General features: G+C 46.6%; 2 protein-coding genes across 2 annotated transcripts in view; both read right to left on the bottom strand.

The window, feature by feature from the left end:
* EOGT (EGF domain specific O-linked N-acetylglucosamine transferase) overlaps window positions 1-2354 on the bottom strand; it is a 38885-nt gene extending 36531 nt beyond the window's left edge. The window contains 1 exon segment of the mRNA XM_083156018.1: window positions 1901-2354. The gene's annotated coding sequence lies outside the window, so the exon portion shown is untranslated.
* An 8664-nt stretch (window positions 2355-11018) lies between these two features.
* TMF1 (TATA element modulatory factor 1) overlaps window positions 11019-16830 on the bottom strand; it is a 29944-nt gene continuing 24132 nt past the window's right edge. Inside the window, exons 12-17 of the mRNA XM_083156017.1 lie at window positions 16634-16703; window positions 16456-16548; window positions 16181-16297; window positions 15716-15868; window positions 14276-14401; window positions 11019-11833 (exon numbers count right to left, since the gene is read on the bottom strand). Coding sequence (XP_083012143.1) covers window positions 11690-11833; window positions 14276-14401; window positions 15716-15868; window positions 16181-16297; window positions 16456-16548; window positions 16634-16703 — 703 coding nt within the window. The 3' untranslated portion in view covers window positions 11019-11689. The remainder of the gene's footprint in view (window positions 11834-14275; window positions 14402-15715; window positions 15869-16180; window positions 16298-16455; window positions 16549-16633; window positions 16704-16830) is intronic.

Raw genomic sequence — 16830 nt, 5'->3', positions numbered from 1 at the left:
TGCATTACTCCCATGAGAACTGTATGCGTTAGCTGCACTACTCCCATGAGCATTGTCTGCGTAAGGGGAACAACTCCTGTGGGCATTGTGTGTGTGTGTAAAGGGCGCTATGCCAGTGGGCATTACGTGTGCAAGGGGTGCTACTCCTGTGAGTATTAGGTGTGCAACTCCCATGGGCATTATGTGTGTAGGCTCCACTGCTCCTCCAGGCATTGTGGGCGGAAGCAGCGCCGCTCCTGCAGGCATTGTGGGCGGAAGCAGCGCCGCTCCTGCAGGCATTGTGGGCGGAAGCGGCACTAGTCCTCTGGTCATTGTGTGCCGAAGCAGCGCTGCTCCTGTAGGCATTGTGTGCGGAAGCAGCACTGCTCCTGCAGACATTGTGGGCGGAAGCGGCTCGGCTCATGCAGGCACTGTGTGCGTAGGTGGCACTACTCCTCTGGTCATTGTGTGCGGAAGCAGCACTGCTCCTGCAGACATTGTGGGCGGAAGCGGCTCCGCTCCTGCAGGCATTGTGGGCATTGTGGGCGGAAGCGGCTCCGCTCCTGCAGGCATTGTGGGCGGAAGCGGCGCTGCTCCTGCAGGCATTGTGGGCATTGTGGGCGGAAGCGGCTCCGCTCCTGCAGGCATTGTGGGCGGAAGCGGCTCCGCTCCTGCAGGCATTGTGGGCGGAAGCGGCGCTGCTCCTGCAGGCATTGTGGGCGGAAGCGGCGCTGTTCCTGCAGGTATTATGCGCGGAAGCGGCACTAGTCCTCTGGTCATTGTGTCAAGCGGTGCTGCTCCCGTGGGCAGTGTGTGCGGAAGCAGCGCTGCTCCTGTAGGCATTGTGTGCAAAAGCGGTGCTACTACTTTCCGCATTATGCATGCAAGTGGCATTTCTAATGTGGGCATTATGTGCATTAGTGGCTCTACTCCCATTGGCACAGTGGCTCAGATTCAGACCAAAAGCTACACACAGATGCTGTACATACACCGATGGGAGGCACACAGATGCTGTACATACACCGATGGGAGGCACACAGATGCTGTACATACACCGATGGGAGGCACACAGATGCTGTACATACACCGATGGGAGGCACACAGATGCTGTACATACACCGATGAGAGGCACACAGATGCTGTACATACACCGATGGGAGGCACACAGATGCTGTACATACACCGATGGGAGGCACACAGATGCTGTACATACACCGATGGGAGGCACACAGATGCTGTACATACACCGAAGGGAGGCACACAGATGCTGTACATACACCGATGGGAGGCACACAGATGCTGTACATACACCGATGGGAGGCACACAGATGCTGTACATACACCGATGGGAGGCACACAGATGCTGTACATACACCGATGGGAGGCACACAGATGCTGTATATACACCGATGGGAGGCACACAGATGCTGTATATACACCGATGGGAGGCACACAGATGCTGTATATACACCGATGGGAGGCACACAGATGCTGTATATACACTGATGGGAGGCACACAGATGCTGTATATACACTGATGGGAGGCACACAGATGCTGTTTATACACTGATGGGAAGCACACAGATGCTCTACATACACTATGGGAGGCACACGGATGCTGTATATACACTGCTGGGAGGCACACGGTTTCTGTGTATATACGGATGGGAGGCATACGGATGCTGTCTATACACTGCTGTGAGGCACACAGATGCTGTATAGATACAATGCTATGAGGCGCTGTATATACAGTACATACAATGCTGTGACATGACGGCTGGGAGAGTATATATTTATACTGCAGACAATACAGTAGGAATAACAGGACAACCCCTTGGTAGATGGCGCTAAGGGAATGAATGGGGACAGAGCTTCAGTGTATGGTGTAATGTGTGCAGCCGGCTCTATCCCTTCCCCTCACCTGCTGCTGTTGCTCGGGTCTGGCTCACTGTCCGGCAGCATCACCCCAGCTCTCTGCACAGTGCTCGGTGTCTGTGGGAGAGAAGGACCGTGGGAGAGCTCTCAGCCGGAAGCCCGGGGAGGGGCTTGGCTGCCAGGCTGGGATTCCCGGAGAGCGGACGGGTTGGCAGGTTGGGAGTGTCCGTGTAGGGACAGGGAGGTGCCGCGCTGCCAGCCTGGAAGTACTGGGGGCCGGGTGGAGGGGGATGCGCCTGGCTGGGAGTCCGGGGGAAGTGGAGAGGGAGGCGGGGAGCTGCCAGGCTGGGAATCCCGTGGAGGAGGCGGGGAGCTGCAAGTCTTGGAGTCCCGGGGGGCGCGGAGGTGGGGAGCTGGCAGGCTGGACGTCATGGGGTGGTGGAGAGGGAGGCGGGGAGCTGCCAGCGTGGGAATCCCGAGGAGGAGGCGGGGAGCTGCCAGGCTGGGAGGCACGGGGGTGTGGAGGGGGAGGCCGGAGGCGGAGAGCTGCCAGGGTGGGAGGCACGGGGGTGTGGTGGGGGAGACCAGAGGCTGGTAGCTGCCAGGCTGGGAGGCACGGGGGTGTGGTGGGGGAGACCGGAGGCGGAGAGCTGCCAGGCTGGGAGGCAGGGGGGTGTGGTGGGGGAGGCCGGAGGCGGGTAGCTGCCAGGCTGGGAGACACACACGGGGCGGTGGAAGCATGTGCGGGATAGTAGAGGGAGAACACAGGTATTTTATAAAACGTAACTTTTATTAGGATTCCTTTATAGTGTTTATGTATAGAGAGAGATTTCAAATTAAAACGTTTAGATAATGTATAGGTAGTATAATATATAGGTAGTATAATATAAAGGTAGTATAGATAATGTATAGGTGGTATAATGTATAGGTAGTATAATATATAGGTAGTATAGATAATGTATAGGTAGTATAATATATAGGTAGTATAGATAATGTATAGGTAGTATAATATATAGGTAGTATAGATAATGTATAGGTAGTAGAATATATATAGTTAGTATAGATAATGTATATAGGTAGTATAATATATAGTTAGTATAGATAATGTATATAGGTAGTATAGATAATGTATAGGTAGTACAGTGGCGTAACTATAGCGCTGCAGCCCCCCGCAATGGCGGGGAGGCTCTGACTAAAGGCCCATACACACACTGGGCGACTATGCCCAGTGTGTATGGACAGCGATGTTGAGAATCATCGCTGCGGGGAAAGCCGCTCAGTGCCTACACACTGAGCGGCTTTCCCCCTGCCCGGCGCCGACGGAGGGGGGAGGATGGTGTTGCATAGCGCTATGCAAAGCCATCCTGGAAGCCGCTCATCTGCTGGTATAACCAGCAGATGAGAGGCTTTCCCGATGATGTTACGGGAGCGTGCAGCAGCGCTCATCGCCGGACCATACACACTGGGCGGCTTTGAGCTGAAAGCCCAAACCTCCTGTTCTGAGCGACTTTCAGCTTAAAGTTGCCCAGTGTGTATGGGCCTTAAGTGTGGTCACCTGGTGGACTGCGGCACTATTGTTACGCCCCCAGCTCCCCCCTACTTGTGGTGCAGTAGGGTGCGGGCAGGGGTGTCCGTGCGGGTGTACCTGCGGCGCTGTCTAGAAGCCGCGGTGAGAGGGGTCCCTGCAGTGTCTTGGAAATAACTAGTCTAGCGCTATCCGCCGGGTGGCGGCGCGGGAAGCGCTTCTAAATTTGAAAACACTGGCCGCATGCTGATTGGCTGAGATTCAGCCAATCAGCATGCAGCCAGTGTTTTAAAAATCAAAAGCGCTTCCCACGCCGCCGCCCGGCGGATAGCGCTAGACTAATTATTTCTATTATTATGCCAGATTTTCTATTAGATCTGGCATTAGATCGAATTCGATATTTCCTTGGCTGCACAGTACATTTTTCTTTTCGATTTTGTGAAAAAGGGAGCGCGCATCAAATTGAATGTAGATCGAAAGTGACACAAAAACCATTCAATTTCGTTTAGGATTCGATTCGATTTAGCTTCTATAAGCAAAAGCGAATCGAAAATCGGGAAAAATTGATGCATGTGTACAGGGCTATACACAGCTATATTTGGAATCACCCCTTTCAAACTTTTTTTCTCTGTCTCCACTACCTATACATTTTAACTTTAAATTCTAATAAAAATTAAGTTTTAAAGAATGCTCACTAAATACCACTATAGTACGAAACAAGACCGCAAAGAAGGGTCCTGGAGTGTACCTATAGTCTCATCCTTTCTTTATGTCCAAGAGCTGTAGGGATTTCCCAGCATGTACAGGCCTGTGTCCAAATTCATTATCCCAATATAAACACCTGCAAGTGCCTACTTAAAGTTCAACTGAACTACAATTTAGTATCTGTGCCTAGAACTAAATAGGTACAACAAAGCTGAGCGGGTTTGATTTTATTTGGACTTACTCTGTTCTTATCACCAAATAATTGCATTTTCAGATTTTTCAAATTGGCTATCATGTGTTTTGGATAGGCCAATAAGATCCCGCTTTGAGATCCAAATAAAACCAAAACCGCTCATCGCTACAATAAAGTAAAAATTTTAACCGGACCAGGCTCCATTCATCCAACCTTGCCATTCCGGAAGCTTGTGGTGTTCCACCCAGGGGTGCCTGTAACAGCTATCACCGGGAGATGGGAAAGGAGAGATTACAGCCTCTCCGTATGGTCCGGACCGTTCCAATTTTAACTACATCCCTAGAACATACAGGGATGCGGTCTTCTCTTCCTCCCCGTCTCCATGGTGATAGGTGTCACAGGTATCCCCACACAGGCACCTGCCAGATGGAACAGTACAAGCTCCGGGATTGCACAGTTTTTTTTTTTTAATTGAGTCTTTATTTTACATTTTTCGACATACTTAAAAAATTCGACAATAACAATACATATCAATACAAGACACGGCAGTCAATATACAGATGTTATACAGAGGAAGTGAGTCTGAGAAGATGATACGTGGGCAGGGGATACCAAATGATATATACCTATACTAGTACTGGGGCGGGCCCCGATATTGAGGAGATAACTAGGAATTTTTGGGGGCGGGTCACGACGACATATAAGTTGCTGGGTTGCCCTATAGCCCGCCTGTTGGGCTTTAGACTATGGCTAGTGTAGAGTGCGGACGATTAAAGGATTACCGTGGTGTTTCAAGAGGACGTAGATAATAGTGAGGGTGGGTGGCAGAGTGGGAAGATTAGAGACTACGAGTCCAAGGGACTATTGGGATTTTTTTTTTTTTTTTTTTTGTCACCAAGAAGACAATTATAATCAATAAAAAAGTGCAATTGTGCCAAAAGTGCAAAGTGCTGTTTTATCTAGGATTCCGATCCGTCTATCATATATCTTATTGATCGGCCAAAGTTAAAAGGAACTGTCTGAGAATATAAAATCGTGTTGTGGTTTGGAGTGCGCGGTGGACGAGGTCCGAAATCCATTTGGGACCTATTTAGTGCGAACTATCAAATTGCAAGGGTCGAAAAGATCCAAGAGAAAAAACCTTAACCCAATTGAACCTATTGGTCCATACATTTAAATGTGAGTATAATCATTTATATTTCATTTAAGTGAGTTCATTCAAGAATATTCATAGCGTGATATATTTGAAAATTTACTAGTGAGCAGTATGGGACGTAACATCATTGGTACATAGATCCGAAGAGAAAACATTTGGGGCATTAGGAAACTTGCCACCATTCATTTACCCTAGTCTAGCCCTTAAACTGGTAGTAGGTAGAACTATGCCAGGGGTGCCAAATCGAAGAGAATTTCGTACTGCGCCCCGTAGAAGCGTAATGGAATTTCTCATGTTCAAATGTTGTATTCACCAGATTAAGCCATTCATTAAATGGCGGCCCATTTTTTGCCATCCAATAGCGGGCAATAACTACTTTAGCAATAGATGTAAGCTGTAGTAAAAGAAGACTTAACTCCCCAGTCATTCCCACCCCCTCCCATATCCCCATTATCAGATTACTATCTGTTAGGTTTACCTGCGTCGCTCCCAGCCCTGAGAGTACCTGGCATACCCTATTCCAGAATTGATCGACTTTGCCGCAAGTCCTCATTAAATGCCAGAATGTTGCCCCATCACGGCCGCATTTTGGACAATTATCTACCCCTGAGCCCCTCATTTTCCTTAATCGTACTGGGGTCAAGTATGTACGGTGTAAAATATTAAACTGGACTTGCTGTATGCGTATAGAATTTGTTGCCTTTTTTGGGGTTGCTAAGGCCGCCTGCCAGTTACTCTCATTGACTCCGGGGATATCTACTGCCCACTTCTGCATGAGTTGATTTAATCCATCGTCTGGGGCAGAGGCTGTTAGGTATTTATATAGCTTTGAGACGCCTTTTCGTGGAGTAAGTTTTCTCAAGAAGACCTTTATAGGGGTATCAATAAGCCATTGTTCCCTATCCCTTCCATACCCGGAGATCGCACTCCTTAACTGCAGGAATCTATAAAACATAGACATTGGGAGAGCATGCTCTACCTGAAGCTGGGCAAAAGATTTAAAATTATTGTCCTGGAACAGCTGGTCCAATGAACCAATTCCATATTGTGACCATAGCCTCCCCCCTTGCTGTCTAGTAATCTCCGTGGCTATGGGTAGGAGAAGGAACGATGATTCTGGATCCTGGCCCGTGAAATTTTCTGAGGCGCACACCGTTCTCCAAATCCTTACGGCTTGGAGGACAATGGGGGGGGTATGATCTATTTAATGAGCCTGCCAGTAGAATCTGCATCGGGGTAACACTTGGGACCAGGCACCTCATGAGCCTAATTAGTTCACTGGGCTGTTCTTCCGGTCTTACCCACGACCTGAGATGGAGTAACTGAGCAGCAAAGTAATATCTCCTAAAACATGGAAGGGCCATACCCCCATCATCTCGATCTCTACATAAGGTAGCGAGTTTGACTCTCGGGCGTCTACCGCCCCAGATAAACGAGGACATGATGCTATCGAGGCTTCTGAAATATTCGCCCTTAATATATATTGGGGATTGTTGGAGTAGGTAAAGTATTTTTGGCAATATTACCATTTTGATTAAATTCACCCGACCCTGCACCGTTAAAGGGAGCTTGGCCCAGCATTTAAACTTAACCCTTACCTCCTGTAACACTGGGGTAATGTTATCTTTTATAAAGTCCTCTGTTTCAGCCGACACCCTGACCCCCAGATATTTGAAGCACGTGGTCTTCACCAATGATACGCCTGGCCCACCGTCATCAAGCTTATCCTCTCCCATCACCAACAAATGTGATTTGCTCCAGTTCACTGTAAGCCCCGAGAGCTCACCGAACTGCCCGAGTTGCTCTATCACCGTTGGGAGGTCTCTATTTGGATTGGCCGTACCTACCAGAAGATCGTCAGCGTACAAGGATACTAGATTGTATTTCATATCTCTCCCCATGTCCTCGCGACATAGCCTAGCTCTTAGCAGGCAAGCCAAGGGTTCTACAGCTACGGCGAAGATCAATGGGGAAAGAGGACAACCCTGCCGAGTCCCTCTGTACAGAGGGAATGGCTGGGATGTGTACCCATTAATTGAGACTCTGGCCCTCGGATTCTTGTACATAAGCCTCAGCCATCTGACAAAGCCCGACCCGAACCCGAAAGCTTTCAAGGCGCCCCATAGGTAGCCCCATTCGACTGAATCGAACGCCTTGTTCGCGTCGAATGAGGCCACCGCGGCGTTCAACCCCTTTACCTTATTGTGTTGGATATAGGAGAAGACCCTCCTAATGTTAATCGCGGTAGATTTTCCCCGCATAAACCCGGATTGGTCGGGATGTACTATATCCTGGATTATTTTCGCGTCGGTGGGCATAAGCGAAATAGGCCTGTATGAGTCCACGCTCATGGGATCTTTATCCTTTTTTAATATAAACACTATAGAAGATTCAGCCATAGAGTGAGGAAGATCATCTTCACTCATCATGGCATTGCAGAGACCTACCAGACGTGGAGTCAGGGCCTTGTCAAATTTTTGAAACATCTCACCGGGTAGGCCATCCAATCCGGGGGCCTTTCCTAGGGGAAGGGAGTTAATTACCCCCTCCACTTCTTCGCTAGTAATAGGGGCGTCTAACAGGGTCTGAGCGTCCTGCGTCAATACAGGGAGCTGTAGGCCCACAAAAAACTGCGTCAGATCCTCCTCGCTAGATTTTTGGGCTGTTTGGTATACTTTACTGAAATGGCTGACAAATTCCTCCACTATTTCCGGGGTTGATGACAATATTTGGCCTTGTTCGGTTCTGATACTTGGTATAATGTTAGATGGTTTATCCATTTTAAGCAAGAGAGCCATAAATTTACCCGCTTTGTCGGAGCCAGTGTACCATTGGTGAGAGCCCACTTTGAGCCTACGGAGGTTGACTTCCTGTAGATATTCTAACCATTCTGTTTGCGTCCTTAGGGATTACACAGTTTGATGAATGAAGCCTGTATGGTCCGGCGTTCCAGGGTCCGCTCCCGGTTTTTACCCATTTCCTACAACAAGGGTGCAGTTTCTACACACACGTGCCCATATCACAAAGTCAGACGTTGGCGCAATTGTAACAATTTAATTTTTTTTTTCTATCGAAGGTATTCATAAGAAATGAATTCATTTTAATGCAGTATACACTTTGTTACATTTTAATATATCTGAAAACATATACAGATCAATTTTAGCTAAGCAATGTACATTTAGGGGGTCAATTTACTAAACCTTGGAGAGCGGTAACAGGAGCCGGTTCGGTGATACTTTCAAACACAGGCTGTAACATGGCATTTAGGAGCTGATTGGCTGATATTTTATTTTCACCTACTTTATTACTCTCCGGTGCTTAGCACGGATCCACACCAGAGGTATATCATGCATATTGCCTAAGGCAGGCATGTCCAAACTATGGGCCTCCAACGGTTGTGAAACTACAAGTCCCATCATGCCTTGCCACAGTTTTGCTATTAGGGAATGCTAAATCTATTGCAAGGCATGCTGGGATGTGTAGTTTCACAACAGCTAGAGGGCCACAGTTTGGACATGCCTGGCATAAGGTAAACAATTATTGCATTCTCCTGTGGGTCACGTGACATCTTCCGGTTGGCCCTGCTGCAGCACAACTGGGAGAACGCAACTGCAACCGGGGCAGTGTAATGAACAGGGCAGTGATCATTCTGTCATTTATTACCTCTTCCTGGCGTGCACCACCAACCAGGCACGGTCCAGCACAAATGGAAACCGCTCCGAACATCGGTCCAATTGCTGGTCGTTCTGATGGGTAACCAGCCTTAGTAAATAGGTCTCTTAATTTTGGGGGTTTATTTTCGGTACTTGTGAGTTATCCGGGCGTCCGATTTTGAAATCGGGTCGGATCGGGACATCGCATCGCATCGCATGCGACCATCGGATGCGATGCGATGCGATGCGATGACCCGATTTTTCCATAGGAATCAATGTTAAAATGGACTGAGTCCATTTTAACATGGAATTCAATGGGAAAAAGGGTCCTTTTCATACCCCTACTATCCAAGTGGGCATGGAGTTGGATATAAACCTGTGGCGAGCGTAGCGAGCCACCGAGCCCGAAGCGTGGCGAGCGTAGCGAGCCCCGCGAGGGGACACGGAATACCGTCCCCTCGCGGGGCTCGCTTCGCTCGCCACGCTTCGGGCTCGGTGGCTCGCTACGCTCGCCACAGGTTTATATCCAACTCCATGCCCACTTGGATAGTAGGGGTATGAAAAGGACCCCTTTTTCCATAGGAATCATTTTAACATTGATTCCTATGGAAAAATCGGGTCATCGCATCCGATGGTCGCATGCGATGCGATGCGATGCGATATCGCATCGCATCGCATCTGATTGTATGCCTTAACTTAAGGCATACAATCAAAAAATCGGACGCCCGGATAACTCACAAGTACCTTATTTTCTATTAGAACTGAAAATAAACTATGACATAAAATAGGCAAAGTATGGAAGGAAGCCTGTAAAGTGATTTCTAGGGGTCACATATAGCCGGGAGTCTGACCAGCGGAAAGACAAATACATCTGAAGGGGAGACAAAATAGATTCTTGTAGGGAAGGATTGTCAGCCTGTTGTACAGGACCAACAAATATTACCATGTATCATTGTATCGCTTAGGATACATCACGCCTGGGAAAGGGGTGGTTAGGGTTAGACGAGTAGGTGTCATAGCGTCAACAGTCATTAGATCAATCACTATAGGGCGACAATAACTAGATCGAAACAAGCATTAGGTCCCCATGGAAACGGTCAACATGAGTTTTTCATGATTTTTTTGGCGACATGGACACCGTATAAGTGTAGCATATCAGCTCGCCATGCTTCGGGCACGGTCCCTCGATGCTCCCGGCACACTGATTTAGGGCAGGATGTACTAAGTTGAAAATGCGGTAAAACCCTCGTTTGGGTTTTTTATCGCATTTTCAAATACACTAAAACCTGGCCGCCCCGTCTTTACCGGCAAGGGTATCGATACCCTATAGAAGCCTAGGGGCTTCTATCACCGCCCGTCACCTCCACTGAAGATGCCACCCCTCCTACTCCTTGCTTACCTTCCTCCAGGTCCCTCCTGGACCCGGAAGGTAAACTCCTCCTCCCCCTAGCAACACAGCCGGACGTCCTTCAGACTGAAGGGGGGAGGAGGAGGCGCCGAGGACAGCCTGCTTAGGCTTGCCAGCGTGAGGCAAAGAGGAGGCACCCAGGGATGTGATGAAGACCCCCCTGCACACCACCTCACAGGTATAGTGGGGGGCCTCCTTCACCGCACTGCAATGCTAGGAGCATAGGTTAATACATATGCACTAGAATCGCTGCGGTCAGGCGGCGATGTATTTCAATACATCCAGCCCTTATTCTCACTCTATGCCCACTTGGATAGTACGTAATGAACAACAAAATGTTGTACGCCGATGAGAGTTTACTCACTTGTCAACAAAGCCAACAGAATTATTTAAAAAATTCATACTGCATGCAAATGCAGGTCTCCTGTCTGCAATCAGTAACGGCAGTGTCATAACCCAACCCTTAACACCCACACTGAACTACTGGTCCATTAACCTATAAAATGATCAGGTATCAAACAATATGATTTAACAATGTCTTAACATGTCATTTATCGATCTCATGTCACCTTCAAATTATTAATAGACCCGTTACAGGATCGGAGAAAGAAAAAAAAAAACCCAAAACATAGAATAAAAAGATAAGCAGCTAAATAGTCAGTTACTATATATTATCTTATTTCTTTATGATATGTTACAACGCACGGTGCGTTCACTTCCCAAATATTTATGGATTTATCCGAATACTCAATTTAAACTTTTGTCATCAATAAATTAGCAAATCAACATTAAAATTACTGTGCATTTTAAATATATAGAGAACGTTTGATGTCATCAAAAACAAATCTACTGTATATCTAGATAGATATTGTAAGATATAGAATATGATATATTATACATGGGTCTAAACCATCAGTTCATATTTATACGGACCATAAAATACAGTATTCGATCTTTAAGAAAATGTTCAAATTTAAAAGTAAATTTAAATATTACACAAATAATTTAATAGACGGGAAAAGCTACAGCTGGGACACAATAGGACATTCGGACAGGTAAATAAAAGTCATTTCCTATTGTACACTAGATCTTTTTACAAGGGAGCCGGGAATTCTACATTTACATATGTAACAAGATAATCATTTTCCACGTAATCATCTGGAGTCTTTGTTTTATTTCGAAGCTTTGTGAGAAACTATTTCAGTCTTTGCTTCAGGAGTTCATCTATTTGAGTCTTGTACATGTTCTTAACGTCCTCCAGGTCCAGCCGTAGTTCTTCAGCCTCCTCTGCCTTCTCCCCGTACATCTGCAGGATGGTGTTATACCTCTGGTCCAGGTCCTGCAACAGACATTATAGTATTATTAGATGCTGTCTGGAAGGTACAAGATTACTTACCCCCCTGCAAATTACATTGGGGGGGTTTTAGCGGGTGGTTACATCACATTTTTACACCAATGAAGGTCTTAAACAAAAAAACATCCTACAACCCAACGCAGGGTAAATCTGTAGCATGGAGAAGACCTAAACCAGGGGTCCTCAAACTATTTTGCTCTGGGACCCATCAGACAATACATATAATTACAGGACCCCAGCAAGTTACTGCAGAAGGTCATCACATCACATGTGTAGTCAGCAGACAGCACATACATGGCAGCATTGTGGAGGCACAGAGTGATGGGAGGAGTCTAATATACCATAACCCATCACATCACATGTGTAGTCAGCAGACAGCACATACATGGCAGCATTGTGGAGGCACAGAGTGATGGGAGGAGTCTAATATACCATAACCCATCACATCACATGTGTAGTCAGCAGACAGCACATACATGGCAGCATTGTGGAGGCACAAACTGATGGGAGGAGTCTAATATACCATAACCCATCACATGTGTAGTCAGCAGACTGCACATACATGGCAGCATTGTGGAGGCACAGAGTGATGGGAGGAGTCGAATATACCATAACCCATCACATGTGTAGTCAGCAGACAGCACATACATGGCAGCATTGTGGAGGCACAGAGTGATGGGAGGAGTCTAATATACCATAACCCATCACATCACATGTGTAGTCAGCAGACAGCACATACATGGCAGCATTGTGGAGGCACAGAGTGATGGGAGGAGTCTAATATACCATAACCCATCACATCACATGTGTAGTCAGCAGACAGCACATACATGGCAGCATTGTGGAGGCACAGAGTGATGGGAGGAGTCTAATATACCATAACCCATCACATCACATGTGTAGTCAGCAGACAGCACATACATGGCAGCATTGTGGAGGCACAAACTGATGGGAGGAGTCTAATATACCATAACCCATCACATGTGTAGTCAGCAGACTGCACATACATGGCAGCATTGTGGAGGCACAGAGTGATGGGAGGAGTCGAATATACCATAACCCATCACATGTGTAGTCAGCAGACAGCACATACATGGCAGCATTGTGGAGGCACAGAGTGATGGGAGGAGTCTAATATACCATAACCCATCACATCACATGTGTAGTCAGCAGACAGCACATACATGGCAGCATTGTGGAGGCACAAACTGATGGGAGGAGTCTAATATACCATAACCCATCACATGTGTAGTCAGCAGACAGCACATACATGGCAGCATTGTGGAGGCACAAACTGATGGGAGGAGTCTAATATACCATAACCCATCACATGTGTAGTCAGCAGACAGCACATACATGGCAGCATTGTGGAGGCACATAACAGACCATCCAACAGATTTTTCAGACTCCTTGAATCACTGACTGAGATTAAAAAAGTCATCAGCCTGATGGTAAGCAACATGGAGTGGCGACCCCATGCAGAGAAGGTCGAGACCCAGTTTGAGGTCAGGACCCACAGTTTGAGAACCGCTAACATAAACCATGTGCAGTCTTACAGGCGATGGCCGGTGTGGTTCTAGGCTGGATGCTGAACCTTCTCTGCTTTAGTTTGTGGTTATCAAATGAAAACAGATCTGTAACAGTTGTTACAAATGGAGTGAAGCATTCTGGGTTTATCCACTTATGAAATGTTAATATAAGCTGTAGCCTATTATTATGTACCAGGACAATGCACCTGAAAGTAATAGGAGGGACTCCAGGAGTTGGGAGTAACATGAACGTTACATGGAGCTTTGTACAGTCTGCATGAGCCTTAGGACAATGGGCCTTTGGGTGAGTTATTTTGTTTCTGTGCAAGGAAAACATAAGCTGCTTTATTTTTACACTGCAAATTAGATTTCAGTTTAGACATATTACACCCAAATCTAACTCTCTCTGCACAGGTTACATCTGCCCCACCTGCAGTGCAGCATGGTTTTGTCCATTTGCAAATATAAAGGTCTATATTAGGCCCATTGCTACTTCTGACCAAATGACTAGGGAACTGGAACTACCAGGGGAGGGGTATTCGATTGGTGCCAATTTTTCAACAAAGGTAAAAAATTTGGCACGAGCGAAAACATTTGGATCGGAGAATCTATACATTTTGGTCCTAAAATTCCAGGCGTTTTCACCCAGTTTTAATTATATTACACCTATGCCTTTTTTGCCCCAACCCGGCCCTCATCACCCCTTGAATCTACCTATTACTGATTTGGTCCAATATTACTTTACATAAAAAAGAATATACACAGAATTGTCTTCCCTTATCTAGGGCCCGTGGTCAGGTGATCTCCTTGGGAAGAGCACAGGGAGGAGTTTGTGCTGTAGCGAGACTTTCAGCTGTAATGACCTATGAACAGTTGTTCTACCTGCGCCGGCTCTTACCTTCATCTGAGCTCGCAGTTTAGGAATCTCCTTCACTTGCTCCTCCAGTTCGTCATTGAGATTATTTAATTTGATGACTTCTTCAGCGAGTATGGAGCGAGTTTTTTCCAAGTTCCCAATTTCCAGCTGGAAGGATACAAAGTTCAGTGAAACAATCTTAAATGTATTTGTGCTAATGTAAAAATCTGTTCTCACAAAATCTCAGAGTAAAAGGATCGTCTACTTGTAAATAACTGCCAGCTTTTGGAATAGAGTATGGGTCAACCACAGGTGGTCAACGTAGTTTCAGTTGACACGGCTAAGGCCGACATGGTTGGAAGGCGACACAAGCATTAGGTCGAAAGTCAAAAGGTCAACGAGTATTTTTCACTTTTTTTTTTTTTTTTTTTAACACAAATGTTGACATAGTCGACATGGACACCATTGAAGTGTACCCTGTCCCCTCGTCTGGCTCGCTGCACTCACACAATTCTATTCTCCCTCAATGTCCTAGTGGCGATGGTAGGGAATGAAATACCAGCTCATGGCACTAGTGGACCCAATCTATCAGTACAGCGTATTGAAGATTTTTGGGCTTTGTGGTCGTTTGAGTGTTCCAGGGGAAGGTAACAGTTGCAGCTGGATCGGGCTGCTGGATTCATTTAGCGGGTGGGGAAGGCTTTGTTGTCCCATAATGCTCCCGTGATACAGAACATCGGGCTGTAGATATTAAAGCTTAGATGTCTGTAGGTAGAGACATTTCTGTTGCTGATATCCCAAATGCTTGGTAGACCATGAACACAAACACCAGCATTATAGACTGCCAAGGAACAGTCAGTGTGTACAAACCCCCCATTCACTATTAAGATCAGCAATTCCTAGAGGAGGCTTCAAGCTAAGCTGCAGGCAGAGACAAGAGGTTATAAAGTCGACATGAAAAATGGTCAACCCACACAGTTGACACAAGGTTTCTTTTTTTCTATCCTCTAATATCGATTGTGAAGAGTCACCGATGCAGCAGTAGTGGAGGGGACACAGGACTCCCCTCAAAAAGAAAAAAAAAATACAGCTTGTGTTTATTTTTTTACGTCGAACATCTCCAGGTCGACATTTTTCGCCGGTCTACCTTTACCATGCTGACCATATGGGGGTCCACCTCCATGATGCACTGCAGGGGAGCAGATGTAACCCAGGCTGAGAGATTAGATTTGGGTGGAATGTGTTCAAAAAAATCCAACTTGCAGTGTACAAATATAGCGTCTTACATTTGTAAGGTACATGCAAAAGCAGCCGGCATTTACCCTGCACAGAAAAATATAACCGGCTTAAATCTAAATCTCTGCACACGTTACATCTACCCCACCTGCAGTGCACCAGGGTTTTGCCCAATTGTGTGCTTTTTTGCAAACATGTATGAGGCCCGCAGTCGAAACTACTTCCAATAAACGTGACTGTTATTACCTGTAGCTGAGCAATCTCCCCTTCTCTGAGTTTTAGCTGCGACTGTAAGTTTTCCAGGACACTGGAGCCGGCTCCCAGTCTCACGGCATCGTAGAGGTTGCTGCCGCTGATAGACATCGTCATTGATCCATAAAGGTGATCGTGAGACTCATCCTGTGTGTTTATGTACAAAGGAACGTGTAAGTGAGGGCAGGTCGCTGTTACAGATTTACAATGACTCATTAAGCAGGAAGAAAATAAATGTAGTAAAGACACAAATTAATTAATGAATTCAAAGTGGTCTACGATGTTTTATAGACTTGGTTTGTTGTTTTCTAGATTTCATAGACGTCCAATGACTTTCTCCAACACTGGACCGGAAGCCGCGTTACACTTGTGAGGCACGGAAAGTAGGTTCCAGAATGTGACCGGGGGATGCTGAACTTCTGAAGAAAACCAGGCGCAGTAGGTGGATGAGTGGATTACCTGCGAGTGGAGAGATGTCTGCAGACCAGTCAGATCCCCGCTGATCGAACTGGAACGTGACAGTGTTGGGGTGGTGGCTCCAGTCTCCGGGCAGGGAAATACGTAAGATTTCCGTTCCTGATTATATAAAATAGAAGCAGATAACGAACTGGCTCCATACGAAGCAAAATAAAAGGTTTAAAATGCCCATGTTTGGGAGAATGGGTGTGACTATTTGGGACAATATGCATATGATTGTACAAGGAGTATAATGTGCATTCTTAGAACAGCAATACCTTCTCTTTGGCCGCTTCTTGGGCCAACATAAGTTTCTTCCTCTCCTGTTCCACCCTCATCTTCTCCATCTCCAGCTGACTGTTGAGCAGAGCCTGGAAGTAAAATTCCCATCAGGCAAATCAACAACGACAAGAACACACACATGGGAGATAAGACGACGGGGAATCAGATTCTCACCTTTTCTTTTCTGGCTTCTTCCACCAGTTTCTGGTACTCCACCCTCAGAGTCTCCAGCTCCACCTCGTTTCTGTGGAAGGAAGAGTTGACCCTCAGTTTTATGTCCAAACACATTGGTCGGCTCTTCTTAAACTAATGACCAACGCATACGGAATATTCACACTCGCTCCAATTTTGGTCAATGGTGTTGCCTCCGA

Source organism: Crinia signifera, chromosome 8 (genome assembly GCF_055691185.1).
Source record: "Crinia signifera chromosome 8, ASM5569118v1, whole genome shotgun sequence".
NCBI classification, from domain to species: domain Eukaryota; kingdom Metazoa; phylum Chordata; class Amphibia; order Anura; family Myobatrachidae; genus Crinia; species Crinia signifera.
Note: the sequence above shows the minus strand (reverse complement) of the source record. Positions and strands in the feature narration are given on the sequence as shown.